At 40.9% G+C, this 17,497-nt stretch overlaps 1 protein-coding gene across 7 annotated transcripts in view; it reads right to left on the reverse strand.

Annotated features, from left to right (window-relative positions):
* Window positions 1-17,497, reverse strand: part of fhod1 (formin homology 2 domain containing 1) — a 276,370-nt gene that overhangs the window by 39,413 nt on the left and 219,460 nt on the right. For 4 of the 7 annotated variants that reach the window (XM_069901429.1, XM_069901425.1, XM_069901424.1 and 1 more), the window contains 4 exons: window positions 12,120-12,224; window positions 9,249-9,356; window positions 5,865-5,912; window positions 5,059-5,138 (listed from right to left, as the gene is read on the reverse strand). In XM_069901429.1, coding sequence (XP_069757530.1) covers window positions 5,059-5,138; window positions 5,865-5,912; window positions 9,249-9,356; window positions 12,120-12,224 — 341 coding nt within the window. The remainder of the gene's footprint in view (window positions 1-5,058; window positions 5,139-5,864; window positions 5,913-9,248; window positions 9,357-12,119; window positions 12,225-17,497) is intronic. The other 3 variants (XM_069901427.1, XM_069901426.1, XM_069901428.1) reach the window with 2 other exon arrangements.

Genomic DNA, 17,497 nt, shown 5'->3' on the forward strand with positions numbered 1-17,497 from the left:
TCAGCTCTTTGCTCATAGAGTTTCTGCACTATTTTATTTAGCCAGGCAATCTCAGTATACTCCTTAATATCCTCTTTCATGGACCTTTACACTTGGTAGCTCATTATTAGACCCTGGTAAAATAGATCTTATTAACAGAAGTGTTTTCAGTTTCATAAGTATTTTAACCCTACAGCACATAGAACATTACAGCACAATAGAGGCCCATTGGCCCTCGATGTTGTGCCGACCCATATATCCCTTAAAAAAAATTACTAAACCTTCTCTACCCCATAACCCTCTATTTTTCTTCCATCCATTTGCCTGCTCAGTCTCTTAAATGTCCCTAATGTTTCTGCTTGCACCACCATCCCTGGCAAGGCATTCCAGGCACCCACAACCCCCTGACCTTCCCTCCTTCCCTTGGTACAAATATGTCCTCTGGTGTCTGCTAATCCTGCCCTGGGAAACAGGTGCTGGCTGACTACCCTATCTATATGCCTCTCATAATCTTGTAGACCTCTATCAAGTCTCCTTTCATCCTTCTACACTCCAAAGAAAAGTGTCCCAGCTCTGCTAACCTTATAAGACTTATATTCCAATCCAGGTAACATCCTGGTAAATCTTCTCCATAGCTTCCACATTCTTCCTATAATGAGGTGACCAGAACAGAACACAATGCTCTAAGTATGGCCTCACCAGAGATCTCTCTGCTCTTAAACTCAATCCCCCTATTAATGAAGCCCAGCATCCCATAGGCATTCTTAACTAACCTATCAACCTGGGTGGTGACCTTGGGGGATGTAGGGATGTGGACTCCAATATGCCTTTGTTTGTCCACACCCCTAAGTGAACGACCATTAACCCTGCATTCAGCCTTCAGGTTTGTCCTACCAAAATGCATTACCTCTCACTTATCTACATTGAACTCCATCTGCCACTTCTTTGCCCAACTCTGCATCCTGTCTATATCCTCTTGTAACCTTCAACAACCTTCAGCTCCATCCACAACTCCTCCAACCTTTGTATCATCTGCAAACTTATTGACCAATTCTTCTGCCTCTTCATCCTGGTCATTTATAAAAATCACAAAGAGCAGGAGTCCCAGAACAGATCCTTGCAGTACTCCACTAGTTAATAACCTCCAGGTAGAATACTTCCCTTCCAAGACTACTCTCTGCTTTCTACCTGCAAGCCATTTTTTTTTTAAAAATCCACACAGCCAAGGTTCCATGGATCCCATGCCTCAAGACTTTCTGAGTGAATCTCTCATGGGGAAACCTTGTCAAATGCCTTGCTAAAAATCCATATAAAACACATCTACTGCTCTATTCTCATCAATTTCTTTTGTTACCTCCTCAAAAAACTCAATTAGGCTCATGAGGCACGACCTTCCCTTCACAAAGCCATGTTGACTGTCCTTGAGTAGACTCTAATTCTCCATATCCTATCAATCCTCTCCAAATAGTTTGCACACCATTGATGTAAGACTCACCAGTCCATAATTCTCAGGATTCTCTCTACTACCTTTTTTAAAATAAGGGTACTGTGGCGGCCCGCAATTGCAGAGATTGGGCCAGCACATTGCGCGGCAGCAGACGCGGACAGAGTTCGCTAAAGCGACTCCCAGGACAACAAACCGGCAGGGGTAGAAGCTGGGGCAGCATCAGACCAACAGCCCTAAAATGGCATTGGTCAAACTGCCCAGCTAACTCAGCAGAAGCAGGCTGGGGAAGAAGGGCATTCAAATGCATGGATGTTCCCGCCCGCTGTTGTTATTCATATGGATTTTCCGTCAATCGCAATAATGGTGGGAATTTGAACAGTTTAAAAGCAGCCTTTCCAGCCCTAATAACCTGCCACAGTGTGTGCATGTGTTTCTTTGTAATGGTCGCCTACAGTACTATACTTGCCATTCTCCAATCCTCTGGCACTTTCCCTGTGGCCAAAGTGGATTCAAAGATCACAGCTACTGCTCCAGCTATCTGTTCCCTCACTTCCCTCAGCAACCTGGAGTATATCACGTCCAGCTCCAGGGACTTATCAATCTTGATGTTTTTAACAAGATCCAACATTTTGTTTTCCTTAATCTCCACATTGTCCAGCACACAAACCTGGTCTCTTCCAACCTCACCCTGATCAAGGTCCTTTTCTCTTGTGAATACTGAAGCAAAGTATTCATTTAGAAAGTAAATCTTTGCTTTGGTAGAGATCAGCCTCGACACAGTATTCCAGGTACTGTTACATCAGGGCCATATATAACTCCAATAACATATATTTAATCTTGTAATGACTTCCCCCTGCAATCAAAGTCATTTGCCTTCTCAATTGCTCCTTGTAGTTTCATGTTAATTTTCAGTGGTTAGACTACAAGGGCACTCAAGTTCCTCAGAACAACAGCACTTTTCAATCTCTCACTTTTTCACACTTTATATTCCATTGAACATCCTTCCCCATACATCTAAACTGCTTATATCGGTTGAAGCATTATCCACATGGCTAATAATACAAAGCTGATAACAGACTTGAATATATTACACTTGGTCTCTTAGCACAATTATACTCGACAATGAAGATTTTTCTTCCTGAACACCTTTGGGTTTATTTTATGATTTTGGGCTGCTGATCGTGAAAATCACTTCCAAAATTTCCTATCACATACCGTTTTTTTAGATTTAACGTATTTTTGTGATTTTCTGTTAAATCAACTTCAACTATACAAAACTATGAAGTGCAACATGTTACTGAAAATTCATTTTCTTCATTCCCACTTGGACCTCTTCCCTGCTGATCTTGGTGCAGCCTTTGCCGAACATGGTGAAAGGTTTCAACAGGACATTGCGACAATGGAAAAGCGGTTTCAGGGGAACCGGAATCCATCAATGCTGGCCGACTATTGTTGGACACTGACACGAGAGGTATCAGATCCGAGTACAAAATAAAATTAGTGGCATTTTTAGATCAGTTGAACTTACTCAATCTGTTAGCATCATTAAACCTGCTAAATTTAATGTAAGTTAATTTTATGTTTCTCCAAATTCCTACATAATACAGCAAATCTGAAATTATCTTTGTGTTCAGCTTGAAGTTGTCTGTAATAATTACCCAATTTTCTTTTCAGGAAGCTGACCTTTTGAGAAAATTTGTTGTCCAGTATTATGGATAAAGATTGTGAATAACTGGGGCCCCAGCACTGATTGCCACTGCAGCCCGCTAATCACAGCCTCCTGAGCCAAAAGTGATCCATTTACTCTTTTTTCATTAACCAATCATCAATCAGGAAAGAACATAAAGAAGAAGTTGGGCGAGCTTAAAGACGTTGTGAATTGGCCTTGACAAGTAGGATTAAGGAATCTTAAAACATTTTAGATTATGTAGGGAACAAAAAGATAGTGAGGGAAGGGTAGACCCACAGAAACACAAAGGAAGGAATTTTTGCACAAAGCTTCAGAGGTTGGTTAGACCCTTAATGAGAACTTTGCATCAGTATTCACCAAGGAAGGCATGGATGAGGGTGAGTTTAGGGAGGGCAATATTATTGAGGAGGAATTGTTGGATGTCTTGAAAAACATTAAGATGGTGGGTCCTCAGGCCTGATGGAATCTATCCCAGGATACCGAGGGAAGCAGGAGGAGCTGAAGGCTTGACAGAGAGGTAACTTGATTCATTCTCATTCTCATTCTCATTCAATTAAAAAAGGGTAGGGCAGTGGGTGGTAGTTAGATGCACTTTTTAACGAGATACCTCATGGTAGAATGATCCAGAGATCAAGTGACCTAGGATCAGTATTGAGTTGGCAAATAGGATCCAAAATTGGTTTGCTCATAGAAGACATTCTGATAGGGCATCTGTGACCAGTGGTGTTCCATAAGGATCACGCTGCAGGCTCTGCAGTTTGTAATGCATATCAACAGGTGGGTGGTCCGATTAGCAAGTTGCAGATGACACAAAATTTCAAGGAATCGTTTATGGTGTGGGAAGTCATCAAAGGTACAGCAGGATGTAGGTCAGTTCAAAATATGGGATGAGAAATGGGAGATGGATTTTAACCCAGACTGAAATCACTCCTTTAATAAATCTGGGCAGCACAGTTGGTATAGCGGTCAGCACAATGCCTTCACGACACCAATGATCGGAACTGGGATTCGAACCCTGTGCTGCCTGTAAGGAGTTTGTACATTCTCCCCGTGTCTGTGTGGGTTTTCCCCGGGGACTCCAGTTTCCTCCCACCATTTGAAACATACCGGGGTTGTAGGTTAATTGGGTATAAATTGACGGCACAGACTCATGGGCCGAAATGGCCTGTTACCGTACTGTCTAAATTACAATAAATGTTGCATTTTTGGAGGTCAAATGCAAGTGGAAAGTATGCATTAAATGGCAGGACCCTGAGAAGCATTGACGTAAAGAGGGAACAAGGCTACATTGCGTGCAGTTGTGATCTCCATATTGTGGGAAGGATGTGGAAATTTTAGATAAAATTAAGAAGAGGTGCACCAAGATGTCACTTCGAGTTAAGGGCATTAGCAAACAATGAATGGTTGGATTGTCTTTCTGCAGCTTCAGAGGCTGAGGAATTATGAGAGCCAATGATAGAATGGATAGTCAAGTCTTTTTCTCCAAAGTAGAAATATCAAATATTGGAGGGCATAGCTTTGACATTTATAGGAGATTTGTGAGGCAAGTTTTTTTGTTAACTTGAGACGATGGATGGTAGGTGCCTGGAGCACGTTGCCAGGGGAGGTAGTAGAAGCAGTTATGAAAGCAATGTGGCAGAAGTATCTCTTGTGTGGGACCTATCGAATATTCAAACACACATCCACTAGTTTCCCTGAACGACTCCTGTTCACTACAAAATCAAGAAAGCGAACAGATTTGTCGGAAATTTCTTTTTCTTAAATCCAAAGGGATGCTGCCTTGTCCCTATTGTTATTTTCCGAAGCATTCTCACTTCCTAAATAATACTAGATCCCAACATTCTCCCTACTATTGACGTCAGTTAAACCGATCTATTTCAAAGTGATTTACGTCAGGTTACCACAGCATGAATAAATGATGTCAGCAGAAGTCACGACTTACCCTCAGAGGTTCTGTCCAGGGACTTGGAAGAATATTTCCTCTCTTTTTGTGATGCAACAAGATTTTCTAAAAAGCGATTTCTGAAAGAGTAATAGCTGCTATTACTCAAGAGACCCCCCAAGACCATTCTAGCACACAGATCTTAGTTAAAGTTCGAAACTGAAATTCCACACCCCACTACACCAAACATGCAGTTAGAGAAATTAAACCTTTCCAAGAGAAAGCACACTTTTTTGCATCAAACATCAATACCACTTCCATCAAAGCACTTTATTTCCCTTTGTGTACAAACAGCCGGGAAAAGCCAGTCAATCAAGGTCAAAATTCACAGGAAAGAAAATATCACTCAATTTCCAAACATAATGACAATCAGTGTCACACACTCACCATGACCCAACCACCATTGCACAGTTCTTGATTAAATAATCCATTTATTATAGGCCAGTCACTTGGAAAGTAAGCACATTTATACATTGATGGAGCAGGCTGGTCTCTTAGGAAAGCACCAATTACCAATGAATTGCAACAATGCAATCGGCTTAATTACAGAGGTTAATTATTAAAAATTAATCATGTTTTTAATTTTTTGCAATGTAGAAATTGATACTTGTTTTAGGTACAAGGAATCAGCCAACCCAAGTTGATTAGTTAGAATAGGGTCTGTTCAAATGTCCCAACTTTGCTTCATCTTGTGCAGGCCTACAATAAAATATCACTCCCACATTTAATACCTGTTTCAGAAGAGACAAATTACAAAACGATGCAGTTTATACGCACAAAATATCCATTCCTCACCCAAAACTTACTCATAGTTTTTCAGAACTGGTTTATCCCTAATAGGAATCCGCTCAGCCCTGAGAAAAAGACCAAGTTCAAGATGCATTGTCATTAAGTAGCTGGTAACAAATAGCTGGTGACGCTGGGGAAGGTAGATTGATTTAAATTTATAAATTCAGACATACTGCACGGTAACAGACCCTTTCATCCCATGTGCTGCCCATTTGCATCCAATTAACCTACAAACCCCGGTATGTTTTTGAACGGTGGGAGGAAATCAGAGCCCCCTGGGAGAACATACAAACTCCTTACAGACAGCGTGGGATTCATACCCTGGTCCCTATTGCTGGCACTGTAACAACGTTGCTCTAACCACTGTGCTAACTGGACTGCCCCAACTTAAAACTAATGATTTAATTGTTCTAATAGTAAATGAAAGCTCCCTTGACTGAAGTGGGCAGCATAGTTATTGTGTCAACTATGCACCCATGAGGTATAACTATTCACTGGCCTCAATGCAAAATAATCTCAATGTGGAAAGTCATTCATTTTAATCTCAACAGGATAAAGTATTCCTGTACCTCTGCCTCCTCTCATCTCACCTTCTCTTTTTATATGTATTCCACATTTATTTCATTAACATGAGGGTCAGCTTCCCAAAATACACCCTCATCTTTATCTCTGGCTCACCAATTTTGTCCGGACAACTGTCAATGGCCTTATCTTCCTGTTCTGAAATTGTGCAAGAGACACTGGAAAAGGTTGAATACTTCCAAGTTCACCATGCCAAAAAATTGCATCATCCTCCTGTGCCATCTTTCCATCTTGAACCCAATGATATGTAAACAGTGCACTAATCAACTCTAATATAATTATTCAGCTTCATATTTGGCCTTCTGCCAAGTTCACTAATTTCAAACTCTCTCTTGCCATCAGCGAAACTATCATTCACATCTTCGGTCCAGGATTGATTTCCCCAGTGCTCTCCCCATTTGTTTCTTTAGCTCCACATTGTTTAAAGCCTGATTCACCCATAGATCAGCTTCTTTAATCCTACTCTGTGCTATTGTTATTCATGTTCTACCTGCCCCACTGTTCCTCTTTCGTAGCTTCACTATTGTTGGCACAGGTTTCCACCAACCTCCTCCTTCATTCCCAAATTCCTGTCCTCAACAACCTTAAAAAAGAGGTAGTTTGCACTATTATTTGTGTCATATTTAAATTACTGAAAACATGAAAATAGATATTTAATTTTCTTTATGTTTGATCTACTGATGTATGATAGGTTACATGAATGAGCAAGGGTCTGGCAGATAGAGTACAATATTGATAAATGTGACATCCACTTTGGAAGGAAAAATGGAATATCAGGGTATTATTTAAATGACAAGCGGTTGCAGCATGCTGCCATATAGAAGGACCTGGGAGTGCTTGTGCATGAATCGCAAAAGATTGGTTTGCAGCAGGCTACCAAGAAGGCAAATGAAATGTTGGCCTTCATTTCTAGATGGATTGAATTTAGGAGCAGGGAGGTATACTGAAAATGTACAATGTATTGGTGAGACTGCATCTGGAGTACTGCAGTTCTGGTCTCAAGAAGGCAGGTCAGAGAAGGTAAACCAGATTGATTCCTGAGATGAGGGGGTTATCTTATAAGGATAGATTGAGTCATCTGGAACTGTACTCACTGGAATTTAGAAGAATGAGAGGGGATCTTATTGAAATGTATAAAATTATGAAAGATGTAGATGTTTCCAATGGTGGGGGAGACCAGAATTAGGGGACATAGCATCAAGATTTAGGGTAATAGATTTATGATGGAGATGAGGAGCAATTGCTTTTGCCAGAGGGTAGTGAATCTGTGGAATTTGTTACCTCATTAAATACATATTTAAGACAAGGTTGGATTTTTACAAAGTAGGGGAATTAAGAGATATAGTGAAAAGGCAGGTGGAGATGAGCCTATCATCAGATCAGCCATGATCTCATGAATGGCAAAGCAGGCTCGGCGGGCCAGATGGCTGACACCTGCTCCAATTTCTTATGTTCTTAAGTACTTTATTACAAGGCAAGGTTTAATTAATAATTCATCACCATGACATGGACATCATCAAAAAGCTCGCCATTGAGAAAATTGCTCATTAATTTTGAAGAGCAGTTGGTCGAAGTCACAGATGGGGAGAATTCTGTGTCTGAACTACATTGGTGGACCAGGAGAGTTTTCCAACAATCCCATTGCTACAACTGCACCATTTGTAGTTATTTATTCCACATTTATTTCATTAACTGAATTTAGATTCCCCAAATTCTCCAACTGCCCTGTAAACTCAAGGCTCTGAATCATTAGTCCAGATCTCTGAAAAACAAGTAAATGCTGTACTGATAGTGATCATGGTTGCAATGCAACAAGCAATGCCTTAAGGATTATAGTTCCCATTTGATTATACTTGATGGCCAGCAGGGGCTGACAAAGAGCAGGAGACTGCAGCATGTAAAATCTGTAATGGAGACTTGCAGCCTCATGGCATGCCTCATGTGCTGGTCACATCAACTTTAAAGTAAAGAACCTTTTCCTTCATCCATGCATTGTCTAAGAACTCACACTTATGAATACAAGATGAAATAAATGCTGCTGTAGCCCATTGTTGCAGGGGGAATTGAAGTAAAGTTTGATCAAAATGTTCCCTTTTTCTTAATAATCATTGATCATTTCAGTCAACTTTAGTGTCCAACATAGCAGCCCTAAAACATCATACTCTGCCAAACCAGCTGGTGTGATCAATTGAATCCTTGTAAATGATCAATGATAATAGAAATCATGGTTTTGTTCATGGTTAGTAAAGGTAATGAATTTAAAGCACCAACCGGTTGACATTAAACAAAATAGGGTTAAAAAAAAAGGAAATTCAACCTGTGAAGGCTAAAATAATGTTAGGATTTTGCAAGGGCTAAATCTATAAACGGAAATCTTATGGCAACAGATCTTAATCTTCATATTTAAAGCTACATTTGAGCTCACACTACATTTAGCAGAAATAAAATCTCAGGAATATCCCTACTTTGGACTGGTCTATAAAGTGGGTAATTGGAATGCAAAAACTTTCAATTAACTTTGTGGAATCTGAGAATTTGAAACAACAAGAGGACCTTCAATGTAGTTAAACCCACAATGTACTAACCTCCTTTTATTCATCATTCCCTTTATTAATTTATGCATTTTAATATATATAGTCCCAAATATATGGTGTTGTGAACACCCAGGTTTCTGAAGGATGGCCGAGAAAAATACACTTTGTATCTTTAGCCACTGTGCAAAAATCTCACATAACATTTGCTTTGTGAGACTTGCCAAATCTCAATCTATTGTAACATCAAAACAAAGCTTCAAATTCCCTTTTACCAATCTGACTTACTTGAAAATACTTCTTTCTCCAGGGCCTGTTTTCACAGTTTTATTTTCTGAAGATGTTTTCAGCAGATCGGGTTTACTAAACGATGAATATAAATTTCGAACAGCAGGCCTGTGGGCAGAGAAAATACATGCTTCATGGTGTTTTTTTTAATAATGAGGTGGGAAGAAAATATGATGAGTTGCCCCAGTGATCCCACAGTAATCTCAGCAACTGGGCAGACTGCACATGTGACCAACTATCATCGTCTACAGACTGAACCATTTCCTGTCAATCTCTAATCTTCAGTATCAGCCTGGTACTCCTCAAATCACTAGGATATTACAGCATCCAAGACTTGTTTTACTGCCTGTGTAAAAGCTGATTCTTCATCTTACACAGAAAAGACTACTTAATTAAATGCATCAAACTATACTGACGAGAGCTTCAGTTTTAGAACGTGGGTATATGATGTAATGTCCAATTCAAGTTTAGAGAAAATCAGATGTAATATTAAAGATTGAAAGTTTCAATTTATTAAATTATGTGGCCCATTCTTAGAATTTTTTAATAATTGGAAGAATCAATAATTATACGTTCCAATAATTCTTTGTTGGTTCTCTGGGGGTTGTCCAATGATTCCATGTCAATACCAATTTTTTTATTAAAAAAAAGTAAGCTTGATTAGAGGGAGGGGACAGATTGGATTAGTTTAGTCCATTAGTTTTGAATTTCTTTTCTTTTTTATCTTTATTATTTTAATATAACAGTCTAATAATGGGTCTGACATGGTTGCCTACATTATGTTTATTACTAGACTGTTATTATAAGTAACTATTAATGTAGTTATGCAATTTTTTATTTACCCATTTTTTTTCTCTCTGCATTTACTTGTATATAATTGATTCATTAAGTAATCATCATTTATTATATATGCTTCTATGTTAAACTTAATAAAAATATTTCTTCTTTGGCTTGGCTTCGCGGACGAAGATTTATGGAGGGGTAAATGTCCACGTCAGCTGCAGGCTCGTTTGTGGCTGACGAGTCCGATGTGGGACAGGCAGACACGGTTGCAGGGGAAAATTGGTTGGTTGGGGTTGGGTGCTGGGTTTTTCCTCCTTTGTCTTTTGTCAGTGAGGTGGGCTCTGCGGTCTTCTTCAAAGGAGGTTGCTGCCCACCGAACTGTGAGGTGCCAAGATGCACGGTTTGAGGCGATATCAGCCCAATGTGGCAGGCACCAAGAGATTTCTTTAGGCAGTCCTTGTACCTCTTCTTTGGTGCACCTCTGTCACGGTGGCCAGTGGAGAGCTCGCCATATGACACGATCGTGGGAAGGCGATGGTCCTCCATTCTGGAGACGTGACCTACCCAGTGCAGTTGGATCTTCAGCAGCGTGGATTCGATGCTGTCGGCCTCTGTCATCTCGAGTACTTCGATGTTAGGGATGAAGTCGCTCCAATGAATGTTGAGGATGGAGCGGAGACAACGCTGGTGGAAGCGTTCTAGGAGCCGTAGGTGATGCCGGTAGAGGACCCATGATTCGGAGCCGAACAGGAGTGTGGGTATGACAACGGCTCTGTCTACGCTAATCTTTGTGAGGTTTTTCAGTTGGTGGTTTTTCCAGACTCTTTTGTGTAGTCTTCCAAAGGCGCTATTTGCCTTGGCGAGTCTGTTGTCTATCTCGTTGTCGATCCTTGCATCCAATGAAATGGTGCAGCCGAGATAGATAAACTGGTTGACCGTTTTGACTTTTGTGTGCCCGATGGAGATGTGGGGGGGGCTGGTAGTCATGGTGGGGAGCTGGCTGATGGAGGACCTCCGTTTTCTTCAGGCTGACTTCCAGGCCAAGCATGTTGGCAGTTTCCGCAAAACAGGACGTCAAGCGCTGAAGAGCTGGCTCTGAATGGGCAACTAAAGCGGCATCGTCTGCAAAGAGTAGTTCACGGAGAAGTTGCTCTTGTGTCTTGGTGTGAGCTTGCAGATGCCTCAGATTGAAGAGACTTAATATTTATAAATGATAGAAAGAACATAGCACCATTATTTCACATTTACTTCATTGTAAAACCGAATGTAATTTAATGATCTGTTGAAACTTTAACAATTTGGCTTTACTTAGAAAATGCATACATTCTAAAAACATAACAGGTTGCTCAGTAAATCGAAACAAAAATGTCTAAAATGACATGCAAATCCTGAAATACAATCTGAATCTGAAATATTGGACTATGGGGATAGAAGTCTCAAAGTCAACAATTTCATTGATTCAAAAGGTGGCTGACAAACAATTTTTTATACTCAATGACTATTTTGCTGATATCATCTGAAAGGAAGAATTTTGACCACTTGTATTGAGATTGTCTAAAGAATGACAATTATCATGTCACAGTCCAACTACTTAATAATGGTACATTTTATTCAAGGTTGTTGCAGAAAGAGCACTCCCCATGGTTCATCTGGGCTGCTGTGTGCCCCATGTCATTCTCAGGCCGGGAGCGATGGACACGATGATCAAAAATATTTAATGGGAAGTCAGAACTGTGAACATGGATCCAAATGGAGCAAGGGAAGCAAGTCTTGAAAAGCCACTGGAAATGAGAAGCTATCAAATGCACCCCATTTAGGAATACTGATTAACCAAAATATTCCACAACATTTATCGGAGATAATAGTCATTCAATTCATTAAATGTTCAAAAAGGCAAAATTCCTTCAACGTCTTTTCGTTCAACAATAATTAAACGCAACCTGCTAACCTTTGAATCTGCAACTGCCACATACAGAATTTAGAATACAAAATTGATTCCCAGAGATAATAGTGACCAATGTTATTGGCTGATAGTGAGGCCAATATGTCTCAAAATGTCCTAATCAAGACAACAAAGGAGAAACAAACCTGGTGGAGCTTGGGGAGCTCTCATCTGACATTTGACTATCAATCTTAGATCTTGATGGAAAGATGAACGAGGTTGCTACAAAATGGCTGATGTAGGAGCGCTCCCTAGTCAAAAGATAGAGCTGTCAGAGAATGATCTGGGCAAAAAGCAGCTGGAAAAGGTTATCACATTAACATTGCATGACATGTTTAAGAAAATCACAAGCTATACATGCCATGGAGTTGTTAAGAAGTTTAATGAAAGCATGAACAGCAGAGGCACTGGTGGTTTGGGTGAAGTATAAAGTCAAAATTTCATGCAGACTGAAAAGCTTAATGCAAGTTATTTTAACAGCTGAAAGGAAATGAAGAAGCTTTGTAGAAGAAGTGTTATTTTATATCAGCAATTGTAAACTTGTTTTAAGGACATGAAAATAAGTGCCTATTGAATTGTTAGCGTGGCAGGAGATGAAGGGATTTCATGGATGAGATGAAATATGAAGTTGTTCCTGTGAATGGGTACCCACAACAGCAAGTAGCCATCCCAAGAAATGTCACCTTCAAGTAATAATGGACAGAAATTTTGGAATCTCATACCTATAACAACTTATGGTTATCCACATTTTCCCACCACCAACCTCTGTGAGCAACCTGATCACCAGTGGACGAAAACCTACCGTTCAGAAAGGGCAAGCCATCACCTCGTCAAAACAGGGCGGTATGGTCGGCATAGTAGTTAGTGCAATGCATTTATAGAGCCAGTCATCACGACTGGGGTTTGAATCCTGCGCTGTCCCATACCGTTTGTACATTCTCCCCGTGTCTGCGTGGGCTTTCTCTGGGGGCTCCAGTTTCCTCCCACAGTTCAAGACATACTGGGGGCTGTAGGTCAATTGGGTGTAATCGGGTGGTATGGGCTCATGAGCTGAAAGGGCCTGTTACCATGGTGTATGTCTACACTTAAATTTTAGAAAAAGGCCAAAAGTGCCAGTTTGAAATATTTTAATTATGTGAACGGCAAAAATGTTTTGATTAGTTGAATCATATATCATTGTACCAGATTTCAATCATCATTTAATTTGTTCAAATACTCCATGGGAAACAAAGTTAATTTAGTCAAATGGACCAGACCTTTCATCAGTACAGCTATTCTTCTAATCGTACAGGTGAAACATTTCAGTATTCCTCCTGAACTTCACAGGGACATTTTCTTATATTTTAAGCCTTTTTTTTTCAAAAATAAAACTGCACCCATTGTTAACCAGAGTTAAGAATATCTGAACAGGATATCGCAGAGACTGGTAACATCAGTCGCCTGTTGTGGAATGGCGAAGTATGCATGTCTGTTGCACTGACCCTTTTTCAGAGATCAGAAGCTTCTCAGATTCGTGTTGTTTATACTATTCATAAACTTAGTCTGAATTTCAACCTTTAGCCCAATTGCCTTTCTGACTCAAAACAACAAAACATTCAATGCGAAAAGAAGTTGAAATATTATGGCAATGAATTTGGGTCAGATGATCAGAAGTGCATTTTTTTAGTTGCCTGTTATTTTCATATTCTTCCCTTAAAGCTAAGCAGTGGAAACACTGACTGACAGGCTACAACATCATCACACATGGTTACTATGGTTGTTAGATCAATTAATGTTAGTGTTCAAAGACTGGTCAGATGTCCCAGCACCCATCATTTAGTAGAGTCTGGGAGAGGCTAATGGGGACATTAAAATAAAATAAAATGGGATTACTGTAGGATTAGGCCTGAGTCTGCACAGAGAGTAGGTCCAAAAGCCCATTTCCATGCTATATGACTCTACAATGAATGTCTTCATTCAGTGGACAAGTTGCCAATTTAGAATCAAGGCAGACCTTTTGCCAAGACTGCCATAACCTTGCACTTTCTTACTCTGAGGCAGAAAGCTGATCACAGAGCCATGGTGTTGCAGTAACATGAACTTGCCTGCTAAGTGCTCTAACGATAAAGAAACTACCTGGTGGTTACAAAAGAAGTCACCAAGCATGATTCTGCTGAGAGAGAACTGATCTTAGCAAGGGAAACAGGAGATGGAATAAAGAATTATGGTCTGAGCTCAGCAAATGGATACACATGAAATAATAAGAGGATGAGCTCTCACCTCACTAATCCTAACCAGCTTTCAGCTGTGGTTCAAGTGGGAGTGATTTGAATTTCAGATGGAGAGTAGTGAGTTCGATTCCATTCAAGAAATTTGAGCTCAAAACCAAAGCCAAGAGCTTGCAGAGAGAAGAGTCCAAAGCTGATCATCTTTCTGACGAGAACTAAACATCTTCAGGAGGACTGAGGCAATCTCTTAGAATTGTGGGGTTTTTTTTCATTTTAACCACATTAAGGTGGTTCGTTTAGCCAGTTCTTCTGCGTTCTCTTTATTATATATATTACAACCAATGTCACGAAAATGGATTATCTGGTTCTTATCATGTTGTAGTGGCTCCTTGCTGTCCACAATTTGGTCACTGAGTTCCCTCCATCCATTTCTCTGTCAAAGAAAAGTTGTCATCCAGAGGATCTGCACACTGTTATGCAAATGCAAGTCATTATTTTGTTCTCTTAAAATCCACACATTGTATTTCCTCTCCGTGTGGAGTTAACAAAGAGAATACCAACTACCAATAACAATTACTAATATACAAGGGGCTCAGTCTGCGGTCAAGGCACCCGCATGGGCTGCAGGCTGCTGGAGACTGGCCCATAGGAACCAGATATTGGAGCTCAAGAGGATGTTGAGGGCAGAATCAGAATCAGAAGGCAATAAAGGTTTGCAAAAGATCTCATGCACTGAAGGCTTCCCGTCGTGTCGGAGGTTTGGATCTTGAGTTTGGGTTGCCAATAGATCGAACAGGAGCCCGTGTGGTTGCAGAGGCTGCAGGAGAACTGGAGGTGAATCCACGGACACTCAGTGTGTCTCTTTTGCTTATCTTTCTCTCATACTGCCAGAAGCATCAGGTGACTTTTTGTCTGCCTTATGGCAGGCAGAGGGCAATTTTGTGTAATATTACATGTCTTGTACTATTATATACCAACAAAAATCTCATGATGCTGCCTTCAAGACAGGATGTAGGATGGCACTAAGATCAGCCAGGGCTGAACTCTCCCATCCAATCTGGAAGGTAAAGCAAGGGTACACACAGAAGATCCACAGAGAGCTGTGCGACACCGGTGACATGAGGTGCATGTAGCAAGGGATCGTGGCTATAAAGGATCACAAGTCAACCTTGCAAATTAAGCACAATGTCTCCTCCCTTCTAGAAAAACTGAACATCTTCTATTCACTATGATGAGGAGAACAGGATGACACCAAAGAAAGCTCTGTGACCCACTGATAAACAGGCCCCCTGCATAGCTGCAGCCGAAGTGAGCAGAACCTACACAAGGTGGCGGGACCAGACAACATACCTGGTCGGGACTGAAGGACTGCGCAGACCAACTGACAGAGATCTACATAGATATCTTCAACACCTCACTGCAGCAGTCCATCATTCCTGTAGGGTTCAAGACAGCCATCATCATCCCAGTACCCAAGAGGGAGACAATTGCAGGCCTCAATGACCACCACCCTGTGACACTGACCTTCACCATTATGAATTGCTTCAAGCGTCTGGTGATAGAATGCATTAAAGCACACCTCCTAGAGACACTGGATCCATTTTAATTCACCTATTGAAGAAACCATTCCACGGAAAATGCTATAGCCTTGTCCCTTCACTCTGTCCTGGAGAACGGCGCCTCATACATAAGCTGTTGTTCATTGACTTCAGCTTGCCATTTAATACGATCATTCCCCAGAGGCTGGTGGTGAAGCAGTCCTCGCTGGGATTCAACATCCCTCTCTGTAACTGGATCCTGGACTTCCTAATGGAAAGACCACAGTCTGTCCGGGTTAGTAGCAGAATGTCAAGCTCTGTTATGGTGAGCACTGACGCACCTTCAGTCTGTGTGCTCATCCCACTCCAGTTCATGCTCCTGACCTACAACTGCATCACGAGATCCAGCTCCAACAGTGTCATCAAGTTTGCAGATGACACGACAGTAGTCGACCTCATCAGCCACAACGATGAGTCTCACTACAGAGAAGAGGTGGAAAATCTCATGAAATGGTGAGAGAGTAACAACCTGAGTCTCAACGTGGACAAGATGAAGGAGATGATCCTGGACTTCAGGACCAGGAACAACCACCCTCCACTACATATCACCAACTCAGTAGTAGAGAGTGGAGAGCACAAAGTTTTTTGGAATTCACTTAACTCAGTGGTTCTCAATCTTTTTCTTTCCACTCACATACCACTTTAAGTATTCCCTATGCCATAGGTGCTCTGTGATTAATAAGGGATTGCTTAAGGTGGTACATGAATGGTAAGCAAAAGTTTGAAAACCACTGTTTTAATCATACCTAATTGACTTGTGTGCACGGTTTCATAACTCCAAAGGAAATGGGCCAATGACAATTTTTCTCAAGCAAAATATTTCAGTAACAATTGGGTCTAGAGCAGTGATTCTCAACCTTCCCTTCCCCTCACATACTACCTTAAACAATCACTTACTAATTACAGAGCACCAATGGCACGGGAATTACTTAAAATTGTATGTGAGTGGAAAGAAAAAGGTTAAGAACCACTTACTTAACTAGTCACCTATCGTTGAGACTCAACATCTCTTCACTTGTTAGGAAGGCGCATCAACGACTGAACTTCCTAAAATGACTGAAGCGGGCAAGGCTACTGGCCACCATTATGTCAACCTTCTGTAGCAGTGGTTTTCAAACTGCCCCCCAAACTCAAATTCTACCTTAAGTATTCCCTATGCCGTAAGTCTCTGTAATTAGTAAGGGATTACATAAGGTGGTATGTGAGTGGAGAGAAAAAGTTTGAAAACCACTGTTTCAATCGTACCTAATTGACTCGTTATGAGCACAATTTCATAACTCCCAAGGAAATGGGCCAATGACAATTTTTATCTCAAGTAAAATATTTCAATAATAATTGGTTCTCAACATTTTTCCCACTCACATACCACCTTAAGTAATCCCTTACTAATCATAGAGCATTTATGGCCTAGGGACTTTAGTGGGGCAGTTTGAAAACCACTGTTCTGCAGGACCCTATCGAGAGTGTCCTGGCTGGCTACATCACAGTGTGGTATGGTTACTGCAGAGAAATGGATCAGAGGTTAATCCACAGCACCATAAGAGTGGCAGAGAGGATAACTGGAATCTCCCTACCACCCCCCCCCACCCCACACCATAAGTGTGATCTACTGGGATCTGAAGAGAAAATGCAAAATCATTGAGGACCCCTTCCACTCTGCACATGGTATCTTTCAGCTGTTCCTGTCGGAGAAGAGATACAGAAATATCAGACCCAGCA

Source organism: Narcine bancroftii, chromosome 10 (assembly GCF_036971445.1).
Source record: "Narcine bancroftii isolate sNarBan1 chromosome 10, sNarBan1.hap1, whole genome shotgun sequence".
NCBI classification, from domain to species: Eukaryota; Metazoa; Chordata; class Chondrichthyes; order Torpediniformes; family Narcinidae; genus Narcine; species Narcine bancroftii.